The sequence below is a fragment of the Crinia signifera genome, chromosome 2, assembly GCF_055691185.1.
Source record: "Crinia signifera chromosome 2, ASM5569118v1, whole genome shotgun sequence".
Lineage (NCBI taxonomy): Eukaryota > Metazoa > Chordata > Amphibia > Anura > Myobatrachidae > Crinia > Crinia signifera.
In genome coordinates, this window is record NC_139218.1 from 330,121,047 (window position 1) to 330,147,321 (window position 26,275).

The 26,275-nt window shown below is 45.1% G+C and overlaps 1 protein-coding gene across 3 annotated transcripts in view; it reads left to right on the forward strand.

Annotated features, from left to right (window-relative positions):
- The first annotated feature begins 832 nt into the window (after window positions 1-832).
- OS9 (OS9 endoplasmic reticulum lectin) overlaps window positions 833-26,275 on the forward strand; it is a 67,342-nt gene continuing 41,899 nt past the window's right edge. For all 3 annotated transcript variants that reach the window (XM_083169408.1, XM_083169410.1, XM_083169409.1), the window contains exons 1-7: window positions 833-1,031; window positions 10,764-10,940; window positions 11,092-11,155; window positions 13,182-13,258; window positions 19,639-19,737; window positions 21,564-21,765; window positions 25,088-25,228. In XM_083169408.1, coding sequence (XP_083025534.1) covers window positions 873-1,031; window positions 10,764-10,940; window positions 11,092-11,155; window positions 13,182-13,258; window positions 19,639-19,737; window positions 21,564-21,765; window positions 25,088-25,228 — 919 coding nt within the window. In that variant the 5' untranslated portion in view covers window positions 833-872. The remainder of the gene's footprint in view (window positions 1,032-10,763; window positions 10,941-11,091; window positions 11,156-13,181; window positions 13,259-19,638; window positions 19,738-21,563; window positions 21,766-25,087; window positions 25,229-26,275) is intronic.

A 26,275-nucleotide genomic window follows, 5' to 3' on the forward strand; every position in this document is an offset into this window, starting at 1 on the left:
ACCTTGGGGCCCCTCCCAAGCTTGGGGCCCGGTACAGGTGTCCCCCTAGACCCCCCCTGTCGCCTGCCCTGCCTGTATGGTCCGGGCAAGTAGCAAAAAGCAGGCGGTCCAGACCACACGGGAGGCTGTAACCTCCCCTTCCCCATGTCCCTGGTGATAGCTATCAGAGGGACCCCCTTGGACAAGACACCCCTGTTCTGGACACCCCCCGAACCGGACCCTACAAGCTCCGGACTGCAGATTTTGATGTCCTGTCCGGCGGTCCGGAGTCTAGTCCGGGTCCGGTTTTTACATAGTCCCCCCTAGATTCGCCTATGATCATAAGTAGCAGCTGAATGGTTGCCATCGCACACTATCAGCGCTTCTACCATCTACCCATCGATTTGGGAACCACTGGCATATTCCATCATTTTGAGACTTCCCGGCTTATTCTAGATCAGGTGCCTCTACTATAGCTCCTCGTCCACTAGCAGAAGCGGACACTGGCAGCGGAATAGTAGTAGTATGTATCACCGCAATTTACCAACGATTGGTTAAAGTGACTTGCTAATTCTGACCAATCAGCTATACTTTCTGTTAGAGCCAAAACAAGCCCACGCCGTCTGGCCTGCAACCAATCAGGAGTGACAGAGTGGAGTGAGTGACAGTAGTTCCCGCCAGTGGAGTTACAGTCCGATATTAACTCTCGCTAAGGGGAGGGGACAAAGATAAGGAAATGTACTGCATGAGAGAGCTGATTGGTGACGACAGTGGCCTCGGCCTATGGGAGCGTCTCCTGTCATCTCGCCGGCCAATCATCTTAAGGCGGGTGGGAGTGAGCGGCATCAGAGTAGTTTAGTACCGTGCATATTGTGTAAGGGCAGCCAGGGAAGATGGCGTTACCTGGGGTCTGGTCCCTTGTTGCTAATGCTATTAGTCTGTGGCTGCTGTTTGGTGTCACATCGGCGTCTTTGGGCTTCCTTAATCTAGAGGAACTGACGGAGATGAAGTACGGAATAGAAATCCTGTCAGAGCCGGTGATAAAGGGGCAGGTAATTCTATTGGGCGCAGCAGCTGTTAGCTTGATCCATGGAGAGCGTCAGGAAAGGAAAGTATGCAAGGCTTGATATGCCGGGGTCTGCTCTCTCTGCTAGTTTGTCAGTACAGGTGTAGTAGTCCCAGCGTGGTGCTTGCCCACCTCTACTATTCCCCCCCTCCCTCCATGTACTTATATCGGTGTTGTGCTGTTCATACTGGACTCTACAGTACCTGGCTCCCTCCCCTGATTCAGCAGCATGGCATCCCTAAAGACATTCCCCCAATTGAGCCTCATGTTAAGCCCCATACACCGGGACCCGCTGAATATGCAGGTTGTTTAATTGGGATACGGTCAGTTGGTTGACCTAAAGATGGTCGACAGTCATTAGGTTGACATACTGCAAGGTTGACAGGTGCATAGGTTGACATGGGGCAAGGTTGACAGGTTGTTGGGTCTACACAATCATTAGGTCGACATGGTCTAGGTCTACAGTCAAAAGGTTGACATGGGGTTTTTTGAGCCGATATGTGCCGACAGGTGGTATTTCATGCCCTACCATCCACTAGGGCAGGGCTGGGCAACACCGGCCCTCCAGATGTTGATGAACTACACATCCCAGCATGCATTGCATCAGTTTCAGCATGGCCACATAGCAAAACTAATGCAAAGCATCCTGGGATGTGTAATTCATTAACATCTGGAGGGCCGGTGTTGCCCAGCCCTGCACTAGGGTGTGGTGGAAGAATAAAATAGTGTGCCAAGCGTAACGAGGCACGGAGCCAGAAGCATGGTGAGCGCAGCGAGGGGACGCAGTACACTTTAACTTGTGTCCATGTCGACTGTGTTGGGTAAAAAAAACAATGACTGTCAACCTACACCAACAACCTTTTGACTGTCAACCTAGACCAGGCATGTCCAACGTTGGCCCTCCAGATGTTGTGAAACTACACATCCCAGCATGCTTTGCAATAGTTTTAGCATTCTCTAATAGCAAAACTGTGGCAAAGCATGCTGGGATGTGTAGTTTCACAACATCTGGAGGGCCAACGTTGGACATGCCTGACCTAGACCATGTTGACATAACGTCCTGTTGACCTTACCCCATGTTGACCTAGACACCTGTCGACCAACCCATTCACACCCGTTTGGTTAGATAGCCAAATTTACCTGCGTGTCCAGTAAACGTCAATTATTGTTAATGTCGTGTGTGAGCGTGCATTGTAAAAGATATTGAGTGAACAATATTGCTTAAAAGTCCCTGTTTCAGAGCTATTGTTCACAATATCCTCTAGTCACCCATGTCAACCTATGCACCTGTCAACCTTGCAGAATGTCGACCAGCTGACCGTATCCCAATTAAACAACCTGCATATTCAGCGGGTCCCGGTGACATCACTGAATGATATCAGTGTGTATGCACAATATCGGACAATTTGGTTAATTATATCAGCTGCGTCCAGGTCGGTAGCAGGTTGGCTAGTCTGTATGGGGCTTAAAGGTGACTGGATGTCCCTAACGACCTGCATGAGCTCGCATTGTAGTGGGTACACACTGGGCGTTTAAAAAAAAAAATTGTAACCTGTTGCTATCAGCAAATTAGTGAAAATGATTTGGTAGTGTGTGTCCAGCTACAGTGTCACCGGGACACTGACTCATTTCATTTCAGATAACTAACTAAAGTTGCATCACATTCTGTTTATGTGCAGGTTTTTTCTCCTGAAGGTAACATATGGTACCAATCTGTTTGTTTCAGCTTTTTTTAAGCCAGGTTTAGATTGATGCAAAAACAGACTTTACTTGTGACATATTGGTGTAAATAATATGGCTCTTTTTAGGGCAAGGTGATGTGTTTGTACATTGTTGAGAGATCCTGTATGAATTCTATATCTCTGCCCCACATTATAGGTGCATACACACTAGGTGTTTTTGCCCAGTGTGTATGCACAGCCATGATGGGGAAAAATTGCTGTGTGGTTTGTTTGTTTGTTTTTTCGCCTGTCTAATCGATTTTACCAGGGGACATTATGGAAAGCTGTCCACCCCAATATATATTAGCTGTTTAATCAAATGGCCTATATATCGCTTGACCATCGTCCATTGTATACTATCTATATGTATGTGAACTGCATTGTTCACATATCACGTTGGCTGTGCAATACAGCTGATATATCTAAAGACAGGCAATCAGCCGGCCGCTTGTACAGCTGCTGCCAGAGCCGCTGATGACTGACAGCTCCATGGGCCGGCACATGCAGATACGCTCGCCCAGTTGTGATGTCAGTCCCGACTCATCAGGCAGTGTATGAAGAACACGCTGCCTGATCCGTCTGCAGAAATATCTACTAGTGTGCACCTAGCTTTACTCAATTTATAGGAAACAATTGGTGATGCCCCCAGTGACATATAGTTGATATACTAAAGTACACACCATATGTTTTTGACAGTTGAAACTGCTCAGAGAACATCTGGTTTCCTGTATACACACTACACAGTTAGCATTCCAGTAAAACAGATACTTCCGTAAAGATGGACAAGGTGCGGTGATTTGCAAGCAGTTTGTCTGGAGATGTCTGTACACACTGTATTCGCCGCACATAATCTGCTTGATGGGGCTGAAGAATGTTGTGCAACTTTTGAAAGGCGCACACACAAACACCCCACAACAAAGCTGATGGTGAAAGCCACAATAATGTGGTGGTGGTGGTGGGGGGGGGGGGGGGGGGGGGCTGAAATACATTATAGGGGGTCTCTGCCAGCGCATACACTGATGCGGGGAGAGTGAGGGGTAGATGGGGTTTCCGAGCCGCACTCACTGCCCAGTCTTTGGAATGGGATAGCCTCCTGCACATTGGACACCGTGTGGCTGCACTCCTGCAGGGTCTGCATCATGTCCAGCGCAAATTCTGGTGGTGGCGTCTCCCTCTGGCACAGAGCAGCACTGCAGCAGCTACTGGTGTTTGGGGGGGGGGGGGGGGAAGCTTCACACAGGCCCAGGGAGGTGGAACCTGACAGCGTGCAAACTCTGCCTCCCGGCCTCACACACATCGTGTCCTCCTGGCCTCTCCGCTCTCTTCCTCCTCCTCTCAGTGGTGGCAGGCACCAGAGGGGTGGGGAGGGAAATGTAGCAGCAGGGGATGCAGGCGGGGTGGTAGATGTACCAGCACTCACGGCTTCCTGTTACTGGGGGAAAATGCAACTTATGTAGCCAAGGTTCCCTATGCAAGGTTCCTCACCTCCAGTGCAATGCCGCCCCCCCCCATCCAGCACCCTACGTTACGGCCCTGACTTCTCAGTGTTTGAGGGACAGTCATGATTTTATTTTATTTTTTCTTTATGTGTGTGTGTGTGAGACCACCTGTGTCCCACCTAAGGGCAGCAGTGTCCCCTGGTGGGGGGCAGTTGGCAATGTGCACAATGGAGGCAGAGGGGCTTGGGACATGACCAGCAGCTCGCAGAGTGACAAAAATTGGGCATGGCTTGTGACTGCAACACCTGCTTTTCCGAGAGATCACTCCCACGTTGTGGGGACAGAACACCTGTTGCCACACAAGAAAGTTCCGCTGCACCATTTTTAAATTCTGGGAGGTATGCAGACTACTGTAGTTACTGTGTGCTCACTGTGCAGTTAACAGAATGTCCAGTTGATAAGTAATTGATTGGCCTGGTTATTGAAGTGTGTGTGTGTCTCTAGCACTATCCTTTAGCAGCGGTGTAGCTAGGTGCCATGGTGCCCGGAGCAAGGTCATATCCCCCCCCCCCCCCGCCGCCCGTAATGAATTGGGGGCGTGGCTAACATGTGTTGGCATGTTCCATTTGAAATATATGTCACTGTGGCAGAATCTGCTGCGCTATATAAGACACTGTAACGGAATCTGCTGCTCTATATAAGACGCTGTAACGGAATCTGTTGCGCTATATAAGACGCTGTAACGGAATCTGCTGTGCTATATAAGACGCTGTAACGGAATCTGCTGCGCTATATAAGACGCTGTAACAGAATCTGCTGCGCTATATAAGACGCTGTAACGGAATCTGCTGCGCTATATAAGACGCTGTAACGTAATCTGCTGCGCTATATAAGACGCTGTAACGGAATCTGCTACGCTATATAAGACGCTGTAACGGAATCTGCTGCGCTATATAGGACGCTGTAACGGAATCTGCTGCGCTATATAGGACGCTGTAACTGAATCTGCTGCGCTATATAAGACGCTGTAACGGAATCTGCTGCGCTATATAAGACACATATGAGAGATTCACCCCCCCCCCCCACAAATCCCCCAAACCCCATGATTATTCCCATAATTATTTATCTTTAGTAAAAAACTAAAATCCACTTTGAGAAGAGCAGGGTAGCAGCAGAAACCAGAGAGATCCCCTCCCCCCCCCCCCCCCCCCCCCCCCCCCCCAAACCCCCAGACCCCATGATTATTTCCTTAATTCTTTATAAAAAAAAAAAAAAAAAACTAAAAAATCTACCTTGAGGAGCACAGCATAGCCATTCTGTGTTGAGGCAGGAGACTGGGAGGAGTCTTCCTTATTTTTGCTGCTCAGCGCTGCCCGGGAGCCGGCCCGAGCAGCAGCAGCTTGGTTAGGGACTGGAGCAGGGAGTCACGTGACGTGACCACATCGTTTTCGCGGCGGCAGGCCGGGACCAGGTGAGCAGGGCAGGCGCCGGACATGGCAGCCGCTGGCACACGCTGCCCTGCGTGTGTGAAAGAAATGATTGCAGGGCAGCAGGACTCCACTTCATTTGCGGAGGGGGGGGGCGGCGCCCTGCGCCCGGAGCGTGTGCTCCGGTGGCTCCGCCCTCCCTACGCCACTGTCCTTTAGGGTACACAACTAAAGATTTATCTGGTTGCAACAAAAATCTGGCAATGTACAGTATGGGATATTTCACACGCTCCGGCTCCTGCCAGGTGGCGAAACCCCGCACGGCCAGGAAGCCGTGCCACACACAGCCGTTTACAATGGTGGTGATGGCCACAGCCTGGCAGCCGTCCTTTACAGTGGTGGGATCCGGTTACGGCCGGGCCGTAGCCGTCCCATGTGAATGGACAGTGTCCATTATTAGCTACGGTGTGTGGCACGGCTTTTCGCCATGCAGGTTTACTGCCCGGCAGGAGCTGGAGCGTGTGAAATAGCCCTATGGGTGCATATGAAACTTCACCATTTGCTCCCAAATCCTTGAAAAAACAAACAATAGTAATTCAGCTAAATTGGTTAAAGTTGTTTGATTTATCAAACAATCGTTTTTATCCATGTTCCAGTGTTTGAGAGCAATGGCTCATTTTCTCCCATTCTCAATCAATTGATTTTGCAGGCATCGGCTAAGCAATTCAATTGTTGCTCAGATCGTGCGATCGTTTTTCATGCATCTAATTAGGCAGGGTTTAGCCATGTACATAGTATAAATTTGCCTTTACACTTGGGGATACATAATGTGATCCTGGTGGTGGGGATGTTGGGGGTCAAAAGACTGACCACGGCATCCCAAAATGTGCTCTGTAAGTGCCCCAGTTCTCCCTGCTTGCAGCCTAAAGGTCAATACACACTGGGTGAATTTGCCCAGCATGTATGGTGACCGATGATGGTGAAAATAACTGGGCAGTGATTTTTCCCAGGGGTGGACGGCTTTCTATCGCAGGACGCTATGGAAAGCTGCCCACTCCCTCAATCATCTGCTGGTAATACCAGCAGATGAGCGGCTGGGCCAGCAATGATGTGGGAGTGCAGTACACACTAGTTGGCTTTGGAGCTGAAAGCAGCTCAAAAGACAACTAAGCTGCTATCGGCTCAGTCACCCATTGTGTATGGGCCATAACACAACCCCTGTACTCCGCTGTCTAAATCATATCACCAACCCCCTGCCGTTCTGTCAGCTAGCATGCTATCGGCTGGAATTATAACTGTATCGCCACCCTAATATATCACTAAAGAATGAGGCTTTGGCACTAACATTTTACAGCAGACTAAAGCATGAACATATACAAAATACTTGAAATGCCTCCCCTAAATGGAGGGTGGCAGACAATCTTAAAAACAACTATACTGCCCATGTATGAAGAAATTCAGCCTACTAGGTGTAACATTTAAAATACTACTTTGGTGTGTTAGAATGACAAGGAATAGAAAAAAGAAGCTTACACCAGAGCTAGGAATTGTTGCTTATTAATATTATACTTGGATCCGTCAGCAAATGTAGAACTTGGGCAGTGAACCAATCAAGGTATCCAGCAAAAGCATCTACCAAGATGGGATTTCTATAGACGAAGAGATGTTTCCATAGCAACCAATCAAATTCTACTTTGTTTAATGTGTTCTAGTTTCTGGTTGCTATGGGTAACGTCCCATCTTATACCCCTTTCACACTGCAGCTCCTAAATGCTAAATTGCCATTTTTTTAATTTTTTTTTTTAGCCTTTTAAAACGGTTAGAGCTGCAGTGTTAAAGCTCCAGGGTGCTTTAACCGTTTAACAAATACCGGTATTTGTTAAATGGTTAAAAAGCAATGTCCTAGCTGTTTCAGAGCCGTTTTTTTGCAGTGTGGATGGCCCTATTTCTATGGCTTGAAACATGTCCCTTGGGGGTTGAACGTGTGAATGGTATTACATGCTATTTAAAACCTGTATTCACCTGCAATGTGAAAGGGGTTTAGTGGCTCAGACCCGTCTTTAAATACCGGGTCTTAAACATTTAGGCAATGTGAAAGCAGCATTAGTAAGTTTACCCCGTTGAGGGAGAAAATAACACTGATATAGGGGTCGATCCTATTTGCATTCATGCTGCATCATCACCGTAGCAAAACCTCACGTCTCAAATATTGCACTTTGCCGATTAGCATGATTTAAAAAATTTTTTTTTTAAAAAGGTTTAAAGTGCCCATGGTCTCCCATTACTTTAGATTAGTGGTTCCCAAACTGGATCCTCATCCCCTAAAGGTGCCCATACAATTTGGACTAGATTACATTGCATACATTTTGCAATGCAATGAGATGCAACCTAGTACAAAAAGTGCAGCACATACTTTTTGAGATGTGCGCAGGAGCGTGCATTTCATCACACCCAGCAATTGTACCCTATGTGGGCACCTTAACAGTTCAAATTTTGCATGTTTCACAGGTGTGCTCATTACTTACTGACTCATTTTTAAAGAGCTACAGGTTGAACTGATTATTAAACTTGGGATTCTGTAGGAAACCTGGAAAACATGCATTGCTGAGGGGGTCCTAGACCTTTGGCAAACATTGCTTTATGGTGCCCGCACACGGTAAGAGGTGTTCTAGGTGCGATTTGAGCCCTATATTATGTGTGCTATGCGATCTGAACTTTATATACTGTGCTATTTGAACAACATAACATTTGGACTAGACTGCAATATGTAATTTAAATAGGTAAAGTACATATCGCACGTTATACCCTACACAGGGTGTGATTTGAGCAAGACACAATGCAATGTAGTACAAAATTACCTGCCTGCCATACTATTTTGCCTTGCGATATGTACTACAGGTGAGCGCGCATCACAAGGAAAAATAAACACTGTGTGATCTGAACTAGACGCAATGTGGTTATGAACTAAAAAGTTAAAATCTAATGTGAGATTGTGCAGACAAACCGAGCATGTTGTAAGTTTTTGTAGTGTGGGTTATTTTTTTAAAGTGACAGTTTTGCACATCTCAACCAGTTTGATTTTCTAGATCTTCTCTTCTAGAATATGCCAGCTAGATAAATATGTAGGACCTGGGCAACATCACAAAAAACCCACACTTACTATTTCGTCACTGATACCCCTTTCAGTCAGAAAAGTCTGAATGTCCCGCTAAATACACGGCATTGAGATACCGGGTCATTTTGCAGAGAGCATCCCGCTGACTTGTGTTAACTAAATTACCGGATAGAACTGCTTCACCCGGTAATTTCGTTTTCTGTCTGAAAGGGGAATCATAGTGGTTGTGTTTAAAGTTACAGAGCTAATCACATATTTGGATGGGTAATCGGCACCTGCCATGGGACTGGTGCAAGTTTGATTGTGATTCTAAATAGACACCATGCGCTGAATGTGAGCATCAGATCTTGCAGAAGCACAGATGTACACTAGGCAGGGCTATTTTTCAGTAGGCTCCAGCAGGAACTGAGGCCCTTATTCTAGTTCACTCTTTCTGACAAAATATTTCTTAGGCAGGTGTTACTTGTGCAGAGATAATTAGATTTGGGTGGGGTTTTACACCTGCCCCCCTGCAGTGCACATGGTTTTGTCCATCTAAGAAATATTTTGTCAGAGAGTGAACTAGAATAAGGGCCTCGGTTCCTGCTGAAAAATAGCCCTGACACCAGGGGAGTACTTTGTAGCCGTAGATACAAAGATGTCTGCGTCAGGGCATTTATGAGCACAGACATGTTCATGTACTATTCCTGTGGTAGCACTACTTGAGTTGTGCAAAGTTTGGTGTGCTTTAGTTAAAAATACACCAAGGTGTTCTAAATGTTCCTTTTCGGGAATAAAAAATACAGCTCGGGTAGTGCCGTGTTATTTGTACTTGAAAACCAAACAACAAAACCCATGAACTTGTGATGTTAGTATGGAAGGCATTAAAAATTTATTTTTTACACATTAAATACAACTTTGTAAATTATCTGCAAATATTGCTTTCCTGTTTGTCCCATTACAAAGGAAGCCCTGTTTTTTTTTTTTTTTTTTTTTTATTATTTATTTATTTATTTTTTTATTTAATGATGCAAATCTCCAGATGAAAAAAAATAACTGCAGTTTTATATATATAATCCGAAGTGCATTCAAGGGGAAAAACTTTTTGTAACTGTACTGTTTAATGGTTTCACTTCCCCCTCTAACATGTAATACTGTATATTACACAGCACTTGTCTTTTAAAAGATTTGGGGCCTGATTTAGTAAGTTGTAATTTTAGAATTTCAGTTGAATTTCAATTTCCCTTGTAATTTTGCAATACCAGTGCTGGGGGAGGGGTGTTTTTTTTTTCCCCCCCGCAAAATCTTGCAGGTGCAAGTTCTACGCTACACAGCAAAGTGCTCGCACATTATCAGTTGCTGTCTGGCCTAGCTGCAAAGGCAGGCCCATATAGGTGGAATCCACAGGTGACCTGGAAAACATTCATGGTCACTTTTGATTTGATTTGGATTATATAGTCCAACTCTACTAGAAAGTAACCCTGAATCGCACGGAATGCAGTTAAAATCCCGGCGTTCATAATCCCACCGCCGAAATCTTGACAATTTCTCCCTCCGTGGGTGTCCACGACACCCCTGGAGGGAGAATAAATTAGCGTGCCGAGCGTAGCGAGGCACCGGCCCCGCTGCGTGGCGAGCGCAGCGAGCCCGCAAGGGGGGGGGGGGGGGCGATCTCCCCTCCCCCCCCCCCCCCCTTGTTGGGATTTCGACGGTCTGGATTCCGGCGTCGGGATTTTGAACGCCGGGATCCCGACCGCCGGGATTTCATACTGAATCCACTCGCACATATACAGCCGCATTCGATCCTGTTCCGCAGTGTATTTCTGCTTTGATCTGCTAGATTGAAAGGAGGGCCATGCTGCTTAATGTCCCCCGTCTGCCCTGCTCTCCCTGCCAGGGCCCAGTGGTTGCCGATATCTAATCTATATCGGCGGCCATCACATTCCACCTTGTGCACACACCTTAACATTTGGAGACCATTGATTTAATGGAAAATCATTTTGATTTTTATTTGTTTTTGTTTTGATGTGAATACAGAGCAAAGCTGGTGACATTGTTACGATTTCCTCAAAGTACAAGCAGAATTATGAATGCAAGCTCCCAGCGGTTGCGGTGAAGTTTCAGCAGGACAAGGATGAAGAATCTCAGGGCTACTCCGGTCTTGGGATAGCTGATCTTCTGAAGCCCATGGAAGCAGCCCCTTGCCTAACAAAGGTGGAGTGTTAGTGTACAGTGTACCAGTGATTTGGCGTCTTCTGTGTGGATGTTGTTGTACGCAGTGATTCTGCATTGTGTGTAATAGAAGACCATTTTCATTTCATTAAATAAAACCTGGCCGTTTTCTAGAGTACTTTTTTCTTTCCAGACTAAAGACTGGTGGACGTATGAATTCTGTTACGGAAAGCACATACAGCAATATCATATTGAAGGTATATATGATAATTCAGAATAATGCTGCATTGGATAATACAAATGAATCCAAGTACGTTTTGCTAATGAATTTTCGGTACTTATGTATTATCTGGGCTCCCATGTTAAATGCACCCCATTTTTTCATACCCCTACTATCCAACTACGGATGGAGTTGATTTTATATAGTGTGGCGAGCCACCGTGCCCGAAGCGTGGCGAGCGGACGCGGTCTCATAAGAAAATACGGGAGCCCAGATATTATATAAGTACCAAATTTTCTAATAACATCATACTTGATAAGAATACTATACAATATACTGTATCTAAACGTGATCATGGTTTAATTCTATTTTACTATGTATATACTCTGCATACAAAATAGGAACATGCATAAATAGCACTCAGCGAAGTGATCCAGTGGTGTTAATGGAACAAATAATAATAATACTGATGGTTTTTTGAATAGTTCTCTTGCTTTGCTATTCAGAAATGAACGGTACAGAAAAGTGTATTTTTCCCAAGTGTCTTCTGTGGCAGTCTATGCTCCGGGCACTATGACTCGCCGCTCCTCCTTTCTGTAGATGTTATTGCTTAAGAAGCAGTTGGCTAAATAAAGTGCCCACTTGCAGATAAGTGCTTCTTACTAAGACGCATCCAAGGCCCCCTCTGTACTTGTTACCAGAAGCTGGCTCTTTGCACTTAACCTCTTTCTGATCGACCTGTATTGTATAGGAATGGGTAAACTGTAATACATCACTGTGACTGCATAATGAGTGTAGCGAAAATCTATGCTGTGAGATCTAGTCCTGGCACACAATAATGATGGTATGGATGTTTACACCTTTTTTTTTTGTTTTGCTAAATGGGGCTTGGTGGGATATTTAGTAGTAATTCAGTATAAAAGTAGACAACGCAATTATTTAACCCAGTTTTCCAATTATGCCATTTCAATCAGTGACTGAGGGGTAGATGTATGAAGCAGTGATAAGGTGCCTGGTACTTTATCACCAGGCAATCCGCTTATGACTGTCCCTTTAAACCCGGCCTGTAATACCCCATGCTCACTGCAGGCAAATTCCCGGGTCTAGCATGTCGACCCGGTAATTTGCCTTTTAACACAGGTTTTTTTGCAGTGTGAACTGTCCGCAGACACGGGTAAAACCCTTCCTTTTTATCCATGTTTGAGATCCAGGTATACAGACACGGGTTGCCCCGTTCTCACTCCCAGAAAACCTGTGTTAAAAGGCAAATTACGTGTAGAGCTGCTTCACCCGGGAATTTGCCTAGCCGTGAGAACAGGGGTCCCTTGCCGCAGCTCCTGCCATTTAAATGCTGTGTGAACACTGTATAATTTAACAGTCAGAAGCTGATTGGCCAGTGATAACGTACCCCTGAGGTACCTATGGTCAATCATGGATAGCCTTAAAACCCAGAATGTAATGTTGAAATTTGAGAAACTCTGATTTAACCGGTTCACAACATGCAATTGAGCAAGTTACATTGTTGTCCATATTCTAGTATACTACTACCGTTAACTGAGAATTGATGACAAACCAACTTAAGTCGTGATCTGGACAACCCAGCCGGTATAATTACTAAGAACTAGTAACGTGTGATCTAGTTTTCTCTTGAAAATATTAAGGGGAATACTGATGTGATGTGTGCACTTTGACCTTGGTTTGAGTCCCCTAGCAATAAAGCCGAACGGATAAATGTGTTGTCATGGTTCCTTGAGAATGTCAGTTGCACACTCATGAATATTGTCTCTACGTGTTTGACTAATAATAATAAAAATAATTATTGCATAGGTGACAGATATACTTACAATTCTGGCCTCAAACCAAATACTCTGCAGGAAGAAAAAAATATCCTATAATATTGCTGATAACGGTTAATATACTCTGACTCTGCTTTCCCTTTATGCTTTCTAGTGCTAAATGTGAAGACCTAAATATAATATGTTGGAGGAATTTTCCTTTTTTTTTGGTCTACCAAAACCTTTTATGTTTTCTATTTATTTGCAAAAATATGTTTCTGCTTTTAGAGACCGAGGTAAAAGGAGACATACTGTATCTTGGATACTTTCAGTCTGAATTTGACTGGGATAATGAGACTGCAAAGGTGAGTGGATTTTAATTGCTTTTGTTTGTCATCGGTGTCAAAGCTATTTCCACCTGTAATTTAAGGTTGGATTACATGGGTTTCCTGAAGTAGTTTATCAATAATGCAAGTCCTGCTTTAGGTAATACAGTATGTCTGTCTGATTGCTGTGTGCCACAGTAGCATAGCATTCAGTTCTAGCCCACATCCTCCACTGTAGCATGGACTAGAATATACCGTAGATTTGTTTTCATCTCTAGCTCCTAACCAGTCCTTTAGAACAGGCATGTCCAAACGTCGGCCCTCCAGCTGTTGTGGAACTACAAGTCCCATCATGCCTTGCCACAGTTCTGTTAGTAGGGAATGCTAAAACTATGGCAAGGCATGCTGGGATGTGTAGTTTCACAACAGCTGCAGGGCCACAGTTTGGACATGCCTGCTTTAGAAGTATATTTACATATGTTATCCAGGCCGTGCTCATGCATGCTGTCATATGGGCCCTACATATGTAGAGATATACAGGCATTTTCTGAGGGATGTTATTTAATTTAACTACATCGTTCAGAAAATGCCCCACATCGTTGTGTGTAGGGGCCATAGCGACGCGCAGCCCCACACATCGCTATCTCCTGGCGATTAGTAACCAAATTGGTGAGGGCCACATGACCAATCGCTCAGCACATGGGGCAGGCAGTCTGGTGGCAGAGAAGAGATCCTGAAGATGCTGAAGTCCTGGAAGGCGGCGGCCTTGCAAAGGAGCTTTAAAGGCGCTGTGTAATAAAAATATTTTAAAATCCCGGTTTGTGTTTTTATGACAGTGTCGTACGTGATCCATAGCTTGTGAGTCATCTTGCATAATATACAGACAGAGTGATCTTGGAATTGAAACTACACTACATCTTTTTATGCATGAGAGGCATATGTGACAAAGCTCCCATAACAAAAAGGTCGTCTAACGTAGAGAGACCGTCCTACATGGGATCATACAGGAACCTATATTTAATTTCTATCATTCTTTGGTAACCAAAGGGGAAATGCCCAGAGTTCTACACAATCTTCTTGTTTTGTCATACCTTTCTCAAAAGGGCCTCAAGGGTACACCTCCAGAGTGTACTTGTATAGAATACCTTGTGAAAGCACTCCAATATTCTTCTTCCTCTAAGTTAGTCTGTGTATAAAAAAAAATTTGAATGCAACATTAAAAAATAAGATCTGTTCCCTCATACTCACTAATGCCTTTATCTTTAAGTTGATCCAACTGTCTACTATAAATGCACTCTATGAATATGAAAATAATGCAGAGTTCATTGGGGGCCTCCACTTCCACAGGATCCCTGCCCAGGTTGAGCGGCCAGAGGGTAAATGCTTTGGCCGGGGAATCTTGTATAAAAATTCTCCCCCTGGCTGCGACATTACCCTGCTGGCTGGTTGGGTCTGGAGCAGGTTCTCCAAATATGGCAGACCCCTACTTGTTTTGACCCCTGTATTTTGGGAGCCAGGACTAGTTCTTGGTGCTGGTTAAAAAAAAAGAAAGCCAGAAGCCCCTGAAAGCTGAGCAAACAATTGGAGGGGACCCCAAACACTGTTGCTTTCCTCGCCGGTGTCACAAAAACTAGTAGTTAGTCTGCATACCGAGTAGCGCAAGCAGTTTTAATTTCACTGTGCTGTAATGGCTACAACTATAAGTGATATCTTTAGTCTCCATACAGAATTTTGTATTTTAGTGCTAGTTTGGGGAATAAATACATTTTTAAATGGGCTTTAAAGTTTAATTTCTCAGGTTGTGGTTATCCACTTGGCTCAGAACCAAGTTGTTATGGAAAGAGAGACATTTAGCGAACAGATCATTTGAACCCTACGTTTCTGAGATCCCCAGAAGGCTAAGGGAAAGCATCAGAACCCATGGTGTGGGCCCATTATAATCTATGAAGAAAATGTGTCCATTTGCATCCTGATATCTCCAAATGGATTCAGTATTGAATCCCGGCGTTCAGAATCCCGACGCCGGAATCCCGACAGCCGAAATGCCGACAAGGGGGGGACGTGGATCACCCCCCCTTGCGGGCTCGCTGCGCTCGCTACACTAATTTATTCTCCCTCCAGGGGTGTCGTGGACACCCACGGAGGGAGAATATGTCGGCATTTCGGCGGTCGGGATTCTGAACGCCGGGATCCCGACCGCCGGGATTGTAACTGCATCCCCCTCCAAATATAGGTGTCCTAGAGACTCAAGTCCAGTGCTATATGAAAGAGGAGACTTTCTGGCTAGACTGGTTTATAGGTTTGTGACACCGGAATAGGAAGTGGCAAGCAACCATATATTGGGTCCCCTCCAATTGTCTGCCCAGCTTGCAGGAGTTTCTGGCTATAGGACTTGAATGCAATATACAGTATTCACGATGGCTTCATTGATTTGTGAAAAGAGCCGTCTCCCAGGGGAGGGGAAAGGGATGACAAGCCAGCACTGACCAACATCTCATTATGCTAGGTAAAACATGGACAATGGGAAATATTTGCGAGCGTCTAAGTCCCGTAGCCAATACTGCCAATTATCTGCTGGTTGGAATGATAATCTATTCTTCTCTAATAATATAGTGCAGCATGTGTTACATTGTCAGCAGTGCTGGTGTAAAAGAATGCTGCTATAGCTTAACCCTATGAATACATTTAAAATGGTTTAAAGCTTGATTTATCTCATTTTGGTGGTCCAATTCGCTCAGAATTGGGTTCTTCTAGAAGGGGAGATGATCTCAAAGTTTCTGAAACCCCAAGAAGACTAATGGCAAGCGTCAGAACCCATGGTGGGTCTGAATTAACAGGCCCAATACAGTCTATGTGGAAAATGTGTCCACTGTGCACCCTGATCTCTCTGGTTCTGGGTGTCCTAGCGATTAGAGACTGGTACTATATGAAAGAGGAGACTCTTGGCTTTCAGGCCATACTAACTTTTCATGACCCCAGCAAGGGAAGCGCAAGCAACTGCGGGTGGGGTCCACTCTAATTGTCTGCCCAGCTTGCATGAGCTTCGGGCTTCCTCTGCAGCCAGGGCGCCATGGTGGGCAATCCTGTGCTCAGGTGGGTCAGCTCCTGCCAGGTGCTCAGCTCTCGGTTGCACAGCAGGTGCGTCCAAACCTGGACAGCAGTGCGAGCAGGGGACCAGAGCTGTGGGTTGATCATTGCAGCGTCTGTGACCTTGTTAGCAGCCCCTGTATGTTTTATCCAGTGTAATGAGATGCACCTTCAGCATTTCCTCTTAGACATGTAATAACCTATTATGTTGCTTGTTCTATAGATGTGGGCTTCCACAAAGCCCTGGTTCACGCTCTGTAGCCATTTTGTTAAACCACTTGGTGCTCAAGTCTGGCCTGTATGTCATTCATAATGTAGCGTAAATCTGTGTTTAAACAGTGTAGCGTAATGAGACTCCCGTACAGCAGCACCCTTACACAAGTGTAAATTGTTGTTGTTAGCTCCATAGATCTGGGCTCCCATGAAGCCCTGGTTGCATCACTGGAGCCATTTTGTTGACCAGAGTCTGGCCTGCTACAGTTTGTACTTCAACCATACTCGCTCACTTATAACCATAGCTTGCTATAAATTGCGTAATGAGATGCACGTCTATGCAACAGTATTTTTTTTTAGGTACTTATGTACTAACTGGGCTGTCTATTTTGGAATCGGGTCCATCGCATCCGACCATATCGCATGCGATGCGATGGACCCGATTTTTCCATAGGATTCAATGTTAAAATGGACTGAGTCCATTTTAACATGGAATTCAATGGGAAAAGGGGTCCTTTTCATACCCCTACTATCCAAGTGAGCATGGAGTTGGATATAAACCTGTGGCGAGCTACCGAGCCCAAAGCGTGGCGAGCGGACACAAAATACCGTCCCCTCGCGGGGCTCGCTTCGCTCGCCACGCTTCGGGCTCGGTGGCTCGCCACAGGTTTATATCCAACTCCATGCCCACTTGGATAGTAGGGGTATGAAAAGGACCCCTTTTTCCCATTGAATTCCATGTTAAAATGGACTCAGTCCATTTTAACATTGAATCCTATGGAAAAATCGGCGCATCGCATGCGATATGGTCGTATGCGATGCGATATCGCATCGCATCGCATCTGATTGTATGCCTTAAGTTAAGGCATACAATCAAAAAATCGGCAACCCAGATAATACATAAGTACCTTTTTTGAGAATGTCTATTTAACCTACTGTGCAGTACAATAAAGTAGTTCTTGCACTATAGTGTCATTCAAAGGACACTTCACACATGCACATTGCAGATTATTTCGCTATAGCAGTGCAGTAGACATCTGACGCATGTGCAGTGGTCGCTGGTATTGTACTCAGCCAGCAATGCCATACACTATGCTGTGCAAGTTATTGCGCTGCCGTTCGACTAGGTGCACGGTGGTGAGTTGGTGGGACAAACGTCATAGGTAGGCTAGATGACTGTACGTTTTAGACCAAAAGCTGCAAAAATATTAGACAGTGAGCGACCTTGGTGTGTATTGTCTGCTTCCAAAGACATGGACATCACAGCCCAGTATTTAAAGCAGGTAGAAACCCAACAATTTGGTATATATTGGGTGACCTCTAATACAGCTAGATTGGTTGGTTGTCTTTTGAAATTGCGCAGTGGGCCTGATTCTGGTTCACTTTTTAAGCTAATTCTCTGTCTAATGAACAAAACCGTGTGCACTGCAGGTGGGGCAGATGTAACGTGTGCACAGAATGTTCGATTTGCGTGGGGTTTGTGCTTAATACTGATATCTGTATTGCAGTGTAAAAATAAAGCAGCCAGTATTCACTCTGCACAGAAACAAAATAACACCCAAATCTAACTCTCCACATGTTACACCTGCCTCACCTGCAGGGCACATGGTTTTGTGCACCAGAACCAGGCCTAGTGTGTATTATTTGTGCTGGACTCCGGAAAGTTCAAGGGAAATCGTCAGCCGACATCGTTCATCCTGTATGTCATCAGGTGTGGACCCAGCTTTTGCTCCTCCTGGGTAACTATTCCAATTGGATGTACCCAAGACATACTGGGAGTTGGCTTTCTTGATTCTTGCCGCCTGGGATGATTGTCCCAGCAGGTATCCGGATTGCTGTTAGACCATATCTAAGTCAACATACATATGGTCGACTTGATCAAAAGGTTGGCACACGAAATGGTGGACATGGGATTTTTTGGGGAATTTTTTCATACTTTATTCTCCACATGGATTCCAGTTGGGAACAGTAAAGTATGCAAAGTACAGCAGTATGTGAGGGCATACGGTTCACTAATTGCAGGTTCATGTGCTCGGGTGTCGACCTTGATACAAAAAAAGTTAAAAACGTATGTTGACCTTTTCTGGTGTTGACCTTGTGCATGTGAACCTTTTTAGGGGATGACCTAGACCTTGTCGACCTAATATACCACACCTGTCCCAATTGCAGTGGCTCTGTTCACACTGCTTATAGCTAGACATGGATAACACCTGGCATGGAAGGCGGCAGAGTCTATACACACTGGAGAACTCATCTTTCATTAATCGTTGCGTACAAACTGGGTGGTTATTTTGAACAATATTGCTCAGAACTCTTTCAGGGCAGGCGCCACGTTACTTTGAATACAAAAAAGGTAATTTTCAACTCTCAGTGCCTGGCACCGGTGATACGTTTGAAGTTGGCACCTAGTGCCAATAGGAATACCATCTATCCTATGAGTTAACACTTTTGAGTGGCCAGTGAAGACTTTGCAGCCGAGCGAATATAACAAAATCCATTCACCATCTAATAATTTTTCCACTGGCAATCCCAGAGTAGCCCGGAACTTACTCAGCAGCTGCGATAAATGCAGGCCTGCAACTGAAGTCACACAACCTCCCCTAAAATGCTTGGTCACCCCTGTGTTTTTTTTCCAGCACGCATTGCGTTTTTCTTAGCACTCCCTCTAAGCGGCTGGTTACTACCCCCAGATGCGACTTCCTCTCAATCACCTTGCGAACGGCCAGTGATAGAAAAAAAGTAGCAGGATTTCTTCGTTAGCAGGCCTGTGCATTGTTGCGCATGTGCAGAATATAGACTATAGGCCGCTATGCAGCCAATTATCAATTTATACCACCCTCCTTTAAGTGACATTCCCTGCTTCTATATATACTTGTGAATTTTTGCAACAAGAGGAGTGTGAGTGTTAATTGAGAGCTGGCAAGATCTTTTAAAAGGAAGAAACCTATAGATAACAACCTTTAGTAACGGCCGTTGGTATTGTCATAGGCTTTTTTTTTTTTTGCTAGAGATTATTCTAGATCGTCTTCGAATAATGTAGACCAGTGAATTGCATGCACTTAAATGTGTACTATAGGTGTAATTTTCATATTTGAGGAGTTCTTTTCATTCTTTTTAAGGCATCAAAGCACCACAAATTAAAGCGTTACCACAGCCAGATGTATGTGAACGGATCTAAATGTGATCTGAATGGGAAGTCGAGGGAGACTGAAGTTCGGGTAAGGATAGAGACAGCCGGAAAAACCATACTTTAACATGTAACTGACTAATTATTTCCCTTCAAAAATGCCTAAAATTGTCCGTTTTGCTTAAGTTTGAGTAAGGTTAGAATATATTTTATACATTTTGATTTAAATATTTGGTACTTGTGTAGTTTCACGGCGACAGCCTAAGATACGTTGTCAGTGTAGCCCAACGGCGGCCCCGCGTAGTTAGCTTAGTCACCATTCTGTCCGTGGTAGCTGCAGCTCTGTCCCTGGCAAGTCTAGTGAGCGTCTCTCACACAGCGACGGTAACCGCCAGATCCCCTGCACTGGCGGAGAGGTGATCATGCTGGCGCTGGCGGAGAGGCGCTCCATCTGTCTGAGACGCAGGAGCATCTCAGACGCTTGTGCGTCTCAGTAAGTATTGCGGCAGGGTACAGCAACCCTGCCAACAGGGTTAGGTGTTTGGAAGCTCATGCATCTCCTGCACAAAGGGGGGGGGGGGGGGGCGGTGTGCAAGTGCGTCTCATGCACAATAAAGGTTGCATTTGTCAGTGCTCCATGTTGCATACTTGCAAATGCCTCCATTTGAAATCCACGCCATCCCGAAGCGTGGCGAGCGTACATGGTACGTGTCCTCCCGACTTGTTCATACCCCCACCATCCATGTCGGCGTGGAGTTGATTTTATAAAGTGTGGCGAGCGGACGCGGATTTCTTGACGTGTATTCCACGTCCCCTCGCGGGGCACGCTGCGCTCGCCATACTTCATAAAATCAACTCCGCTCCAAAGTGGATAGTGGGGGTATGAACAAGTCGGGAGGATGCGTACCGCATCCCCTCGCGGGGCTCACCATGCTTCAGGCTGCTGTGGATAGTGTCACTTGTCATGTCAGGCAGGTTAAAATGGTCAATGGTTCACGCACAATGTAATAAGCGCTGACTTGACTACGTAAACTCCGGCTAGCCCGAGAACTGGCGGAAACATGAAGCTGATACTGACAAGGACGCCTGACTGACTATGCTAAATACTTAAGCGGCCGTGGGAACACGCTCTATTGACTCCGCTAACTACTTACGCGAACCACTGGAACACTACGCTGATTCTGACAGGGACGCGGACTACGCTGGCCGCGGGAACACTACGCTGATTCTGACAGGAACACTACGCTAACTACTTAACTGCCGCCGTGAAACTACACAAGTACCAAATATTTTTTGGAAAAAAATAAAAAAGGGTGCATTACAACCCTATAGTCTTCATAGGCCCCATTGTAATAGTATAGTGGCAAGAAACCACACTTAACTGAGTATGTAGAACAGATTTCCTCATTCAAAGACTGAAGGACACAGAAACCACTGTTGCATGGAATGCGTAGGTGTCGGCAAAAGCTTTTTAGCTGCATTGGCATCCCATGCGATCATGCCAGTTAAGTGGTTATGTAGCTCTTTGTTGTCCAGAGACTGTGTGAAATCTATGACAGACTTGTAAATACAAAACTAATTTTTATAATCTTATATCAAAATAACAGCAGTCTGTCATATTAGACATGATACCAGTGTGGCAGTGTTCTAACCATATATGAATACATAAAGTCCATTATTGTAGGTGCTTATCCCTACCAGTGCAAATGTGTTACAGTATGTATCCAACAAGGGACTATTTCTTTGTTATTTCAGTGTAAAATGTGTTGATCTATCAAAATAACAATGCTAATAATATAGCACAAATGCTACATTCCTATTTTGGTGGGTGGATTCTATATTATTTTAACTGACTTGTTATAAGTGAGCCAAATGACAGCTGAAAATGTTAAATTCCATGTTATGTTGGCCCTGCAGTTCGTGTGTGAGGAAGGTTCTGGAGACTTCATTGCCCGTGTGGATGAACCACAGTCCTGTACTTATGTGCTGACCGTCCACAGTGCTCGTATCTGCAATCATCCTTTCTTGCGGCCTCCGACCACTGGCACCCCACAAGCCATAAGATGCCACCCTGCTCTCAGCCCGGAGCAGTATGTTGAATATGTTAAAGCACAAGTCTGTAAGTAACACTTGTCTAATTGGTGTCACCCTAGTCCAGGCATTCCCAACCACGGTCCTCAAGGCACACCAACAGTGCAGGTTTTAGTGATATCCAGGCTTCAGCACAGATGGTTTAATCAGAATCCCTCGCTACTGCATAGTGAGCCCCAGGAATATATACATTGTATCTGATAATTGTTACATCCTGGATAAGCATACACACTGTAAAACTGTCAATACCAAACATAACCTTTCCACTCTTAAATTTCAACCACCGTGCTTTATAAAATTATAAAATTATTCAGGGACAGTGTGAAGTGGGGTCCCCACTAGGTGAGGATATATTATATCCTTTTTAAATCACTCAATGTTGTCCTATGTGTTTTTCATGTTTTTTTTTTTTTTTTTTTTTATATCTTCGCAACTATTTTAACCCCTTCCCGACATTTGACGTATATTTACGTCATGGCCGGGATGTACTTCCCGACACATGGCATAAATGTACGTCATGCCTTTGAATTGTCACCGCGTCTACAGACGCGGTGACGGAGGGACGATGTCTGCTGTCCCTGACAGCAGACATCCTCCCTCATTGCCCAGGGGGGGCAGCGATGCCCCCCGTCATGGGCGATCGCTGCGATTGGCTGTTCAAACGTTTAATGTGTGATGTGTAAAATTTAGACTCTGCTGCCCCCTAGTGTCCAAAAAAATTAAAGGAGGTTGAAATAATGATGTAATAATAAAGTTTAGATATGGTTTATGTTAGTTATTAACTATTTTGAGTGGTATGATTATTTGTCTCACAAGCAGAAAATTTTACATTTTGCAAATAGCAAAATGTTCCATTTTTTTTACGACATTTTGGTATTTTTCACAAAAAAAAACTGTATCGACCAAAATTTACCACTAATTTAAAGTACAATGTGTCACGGGAAAACAATCTCAAAATCACTGGGATAAGTAAAAGCAAAAAAAAGTTATCCCCACTTAAGTGATACATGTCAGATTTGAAAAAAAGGCCTCTGTCAGGAAGGCAAAAACAGGCTGCGTCGGGAAGGGGTTAATGAAACCAATAAAAGTCATGTTTTATTATTAAATTCTCTTTTGGTGCACCAACCAAAGACACCCTTTTTTCTGTCCTCCCCAATATATTAATTCTGTGTCTATGGTAGCATACCCTCGCATATCGAAATATTGAATACTAATCGTGCACAAAGAGGGTCCACCCGCATAATACGTTTGTGATTTCTGTGCGACTGGCACAGCTCTCCCCAATCTCCTTATTCTCAATTCATATTGTTAGGAGGGGTATCCTATTTGCTATGATAACCTCATCTGTGACTGCGGGTTAAGTTAACTTGTGTATGCAAGCTCCTGTTACTTGACCTATCCTATTCTAAAATTGTGAAAACGGGTGACCTGCGATGTGTTAACCCGTGAAGAAAGGGAAATCTGCCTGTGCTCTCCCACCCCCCCCCCCCCCCACCCAAAAAAAAAAGTGGACACTTTTATACAGGGTCGGTCTGGAAAGTGATGAGACTAAGGGGCGTATTCAATGCAGGGGGCGATTGGTGACAACGAGCAGTGTTGCCTGCTCGCTGTCACCGCTTGCTCGGTCAGTATTCATCTGACTTCCCCCACCGCATACGGCGATTCCCTCTTGCTCCGTTTTTGCCATATGCGGCCATAGAAGCAGCGAGCTAAATGCATCGGACTCCCTGCATTTGCAGCGATCCTCGCTGTCCTGTAACAGCAAGGATTCCCCCTTGCTGGCCGCTCGCCCCTGCATTGAATACTGCCCTATAGACGTGAAAAACTATTTACTGAACTTTCAGATATGTAAGGTTAATCTTCAAAGTACGTCCCTTGAGCATCCATACACCGTTGCCAGCGTGTCTGCCAAGCTTGGTACGCCTCCTGGAAGGCATTAACCAGGACATCCTTGTGTGCCCTTGTCGCGGCCACTTCCACTTTTTCTACGATCTGAAAATTGTGTCCTTTCATGCCGTACTTGATCCATAGAAACAGAAGTCAGCCAGGGCAAGATCTGGACTGTAGGGTGGTTGAGGCAGCGTTGTCATGTTGTGCTTGGCCAAAGACTGTCTCACTTGCATCTCAATGTGTGACTTGGCACATTGCCACTACCTGGGTCCTCCATCACGACAATCTCCTTGATTATGCGAAGGACCCTGTTTCTTAAGCGAATAAGCACTACCATGTAAAATGCACAGTTTACAGTTCATTTCCTGGCTTCAGTTCAGAAATAGTTGCTTTTAGCAATGGAGAGGTTATGGATGTGTATTTCTTTGGTACTTGTTTCCTAGCACGGCCACACCGATTTACATCGGGGTGGTCGTGTCGGAAAAATCGGGTCGATCGCATCGCATGCGATTTGGTCGCACGCGACCGACCGATTTTCGACCCGATTTTTTTATTGAATGAAATGTTAATCGGGTCCCTGGGACCCGATTTTACATTGGATTCAATGTAAAATATTCCCAACCCCCCCCAAATTTAACGCCGTAAACCCCACCCCACGATAGACGCCAACCCGAAGCGTGGCGAGCGCCGGCGGTGCGAGGGTCGGCGGTGCGCGTCCTCCGACCTTTTCATTCCCCTACTATCCACGTCGGCGTGGAGTTGAGAATAGAATAGTGTGGCGAGCCACCGAGCCTCGCGAGGGGCCGCGTATACCTGTGAAGTTATACGCGTCCGCTCGCCACGCTTCGGGCTCGGTGGCTCGCTGCGCTCGCCACACAATTCTATTCTCAACTCCACGCCGACGTGGATAGTAGAGGAATGAAAAGGTCGGAGGACTCGCACCGCCGCCCCTCGCGGGCTCGCTGCGCTCGCCACGCTTCGGGTTGGCGTCTATCGTGGGGTGACGACGGGGACATCTATAATGTGAAATGGGTCATATTGGCCCATTTCACATTTTTCACGATTTCAATGTTAAAAAATATTTTAACATTGAAGCCTATGGAAAAATCGGGGGCATCGCGTCGGGACCAATGTTAATGGTCCCGACCGACTCCCCCGATATTTTACCTTTCCCGACACGATTTCAATGTTAAAATATTTTTTTACATTGAAGCCTATGGGGAAATCGGGGGCATCGCGTCGGTCGCGTCGGGACCAATGTTAATGGTCCCGACCGACGCGATGCCCCCGATTTTGTGTCCTAGCCGGCAAAATGGACCTGATTTCAAAGGAAATCGGGTCCATCGTATGGATCGTGTACCTTAACTTAAAGGTACACGATCCATAAGATTGTGGCCGTGCTAGGAAACAAGTACCATTTCTTTTTTGTTAATTAAAGTATTTTTTTTTTTCCTTTACAGCTGACACAAAGCGTATAGTGGAGGAGCTCTCTGAAGAATTGAAGACGCTTGACCTTAAAACATTGACACCTAAAAGATCTGGTTCTACAGATCTAGGAAATCCTCCAATGGCAGAAACTGCAGATCAGCAAGTGGAGACTGGTAAGTAGCTGCTCTAGATTACAGGTATCCTCTGCAAAACCCCACACATGCATATTAACCCCTAATTTTGTTTTAAATAAGCAACAATGGCCCTTTTTTTATAAACATTTTTGAGTTAACGTGCACAGTATTACTTTTAAATGAACATCCTAGTGTGTAAAGGTGCCCAAACAATAGTACAGTTTGATAATAATGAAAAGAATAGGTCTCACATGCAATACAGGAATATCCAGATAGGGTATATTTCCTCCAAATGAGTTTTCACCCTCACATAAATTCCAAGATTCGTCATATGGAAAAAAGAGGGGAGTTTAATACTGTATAAATACAATGTTGTCCTTTGGCGCAAACTGAGACTATGGAAAGAGTGTTGCCAGAGATTCCAACGTTCCGGTGACATTACGGGATCACCTCACTCGTGCAATCTTATAATATTGCTCACATGTATGCTTACATGTCACAGGCTGTGTGAACTCCTATAAAGGTTTCTTGGGATGGATTATCACGGAGGCCAGATAAAAATGCTTTTGTTTTTAAAAAAGCAATGCAGGATCAGATATAAGACAACACCTGTAACCATACTAGGTGTGACCCGGGTATTTGGTATGGTATAGTGGTGTTGAAAAAATGTTCCATGCTAATGTATAAAATTTAGACACTCAATTCAGCGCGTTTCGGAACACTGCGATGCCTTTATCAAAAAGGTGTCATGAATCGGAGTCTCCAGGCACGTGAATGCACTGTTAGATCCTGGATCTAACAGTGTATGTGGAGGGTTCTGTATGCTTCAGACCCTCGGGTTCATGTGCCTGGAGAAAACTTATCTGGAGGAAATATACCCTATCTGGACATTCCTGTAGCGCATGTGAGACCTATCCTTTCTATTATTATCCATTGCAGTGGTCCAGTGACCATCTTTATAGACTTATATGCATCTTCTTGTGGAATTGCAGCGCCTGTAGTAGAACTCATTTTTTTCTATAATAGTACAGTTTGGTCCGATTTCACCCGTTCCGGCAGATCAGGCCCAGAAATGTACCCAAATCG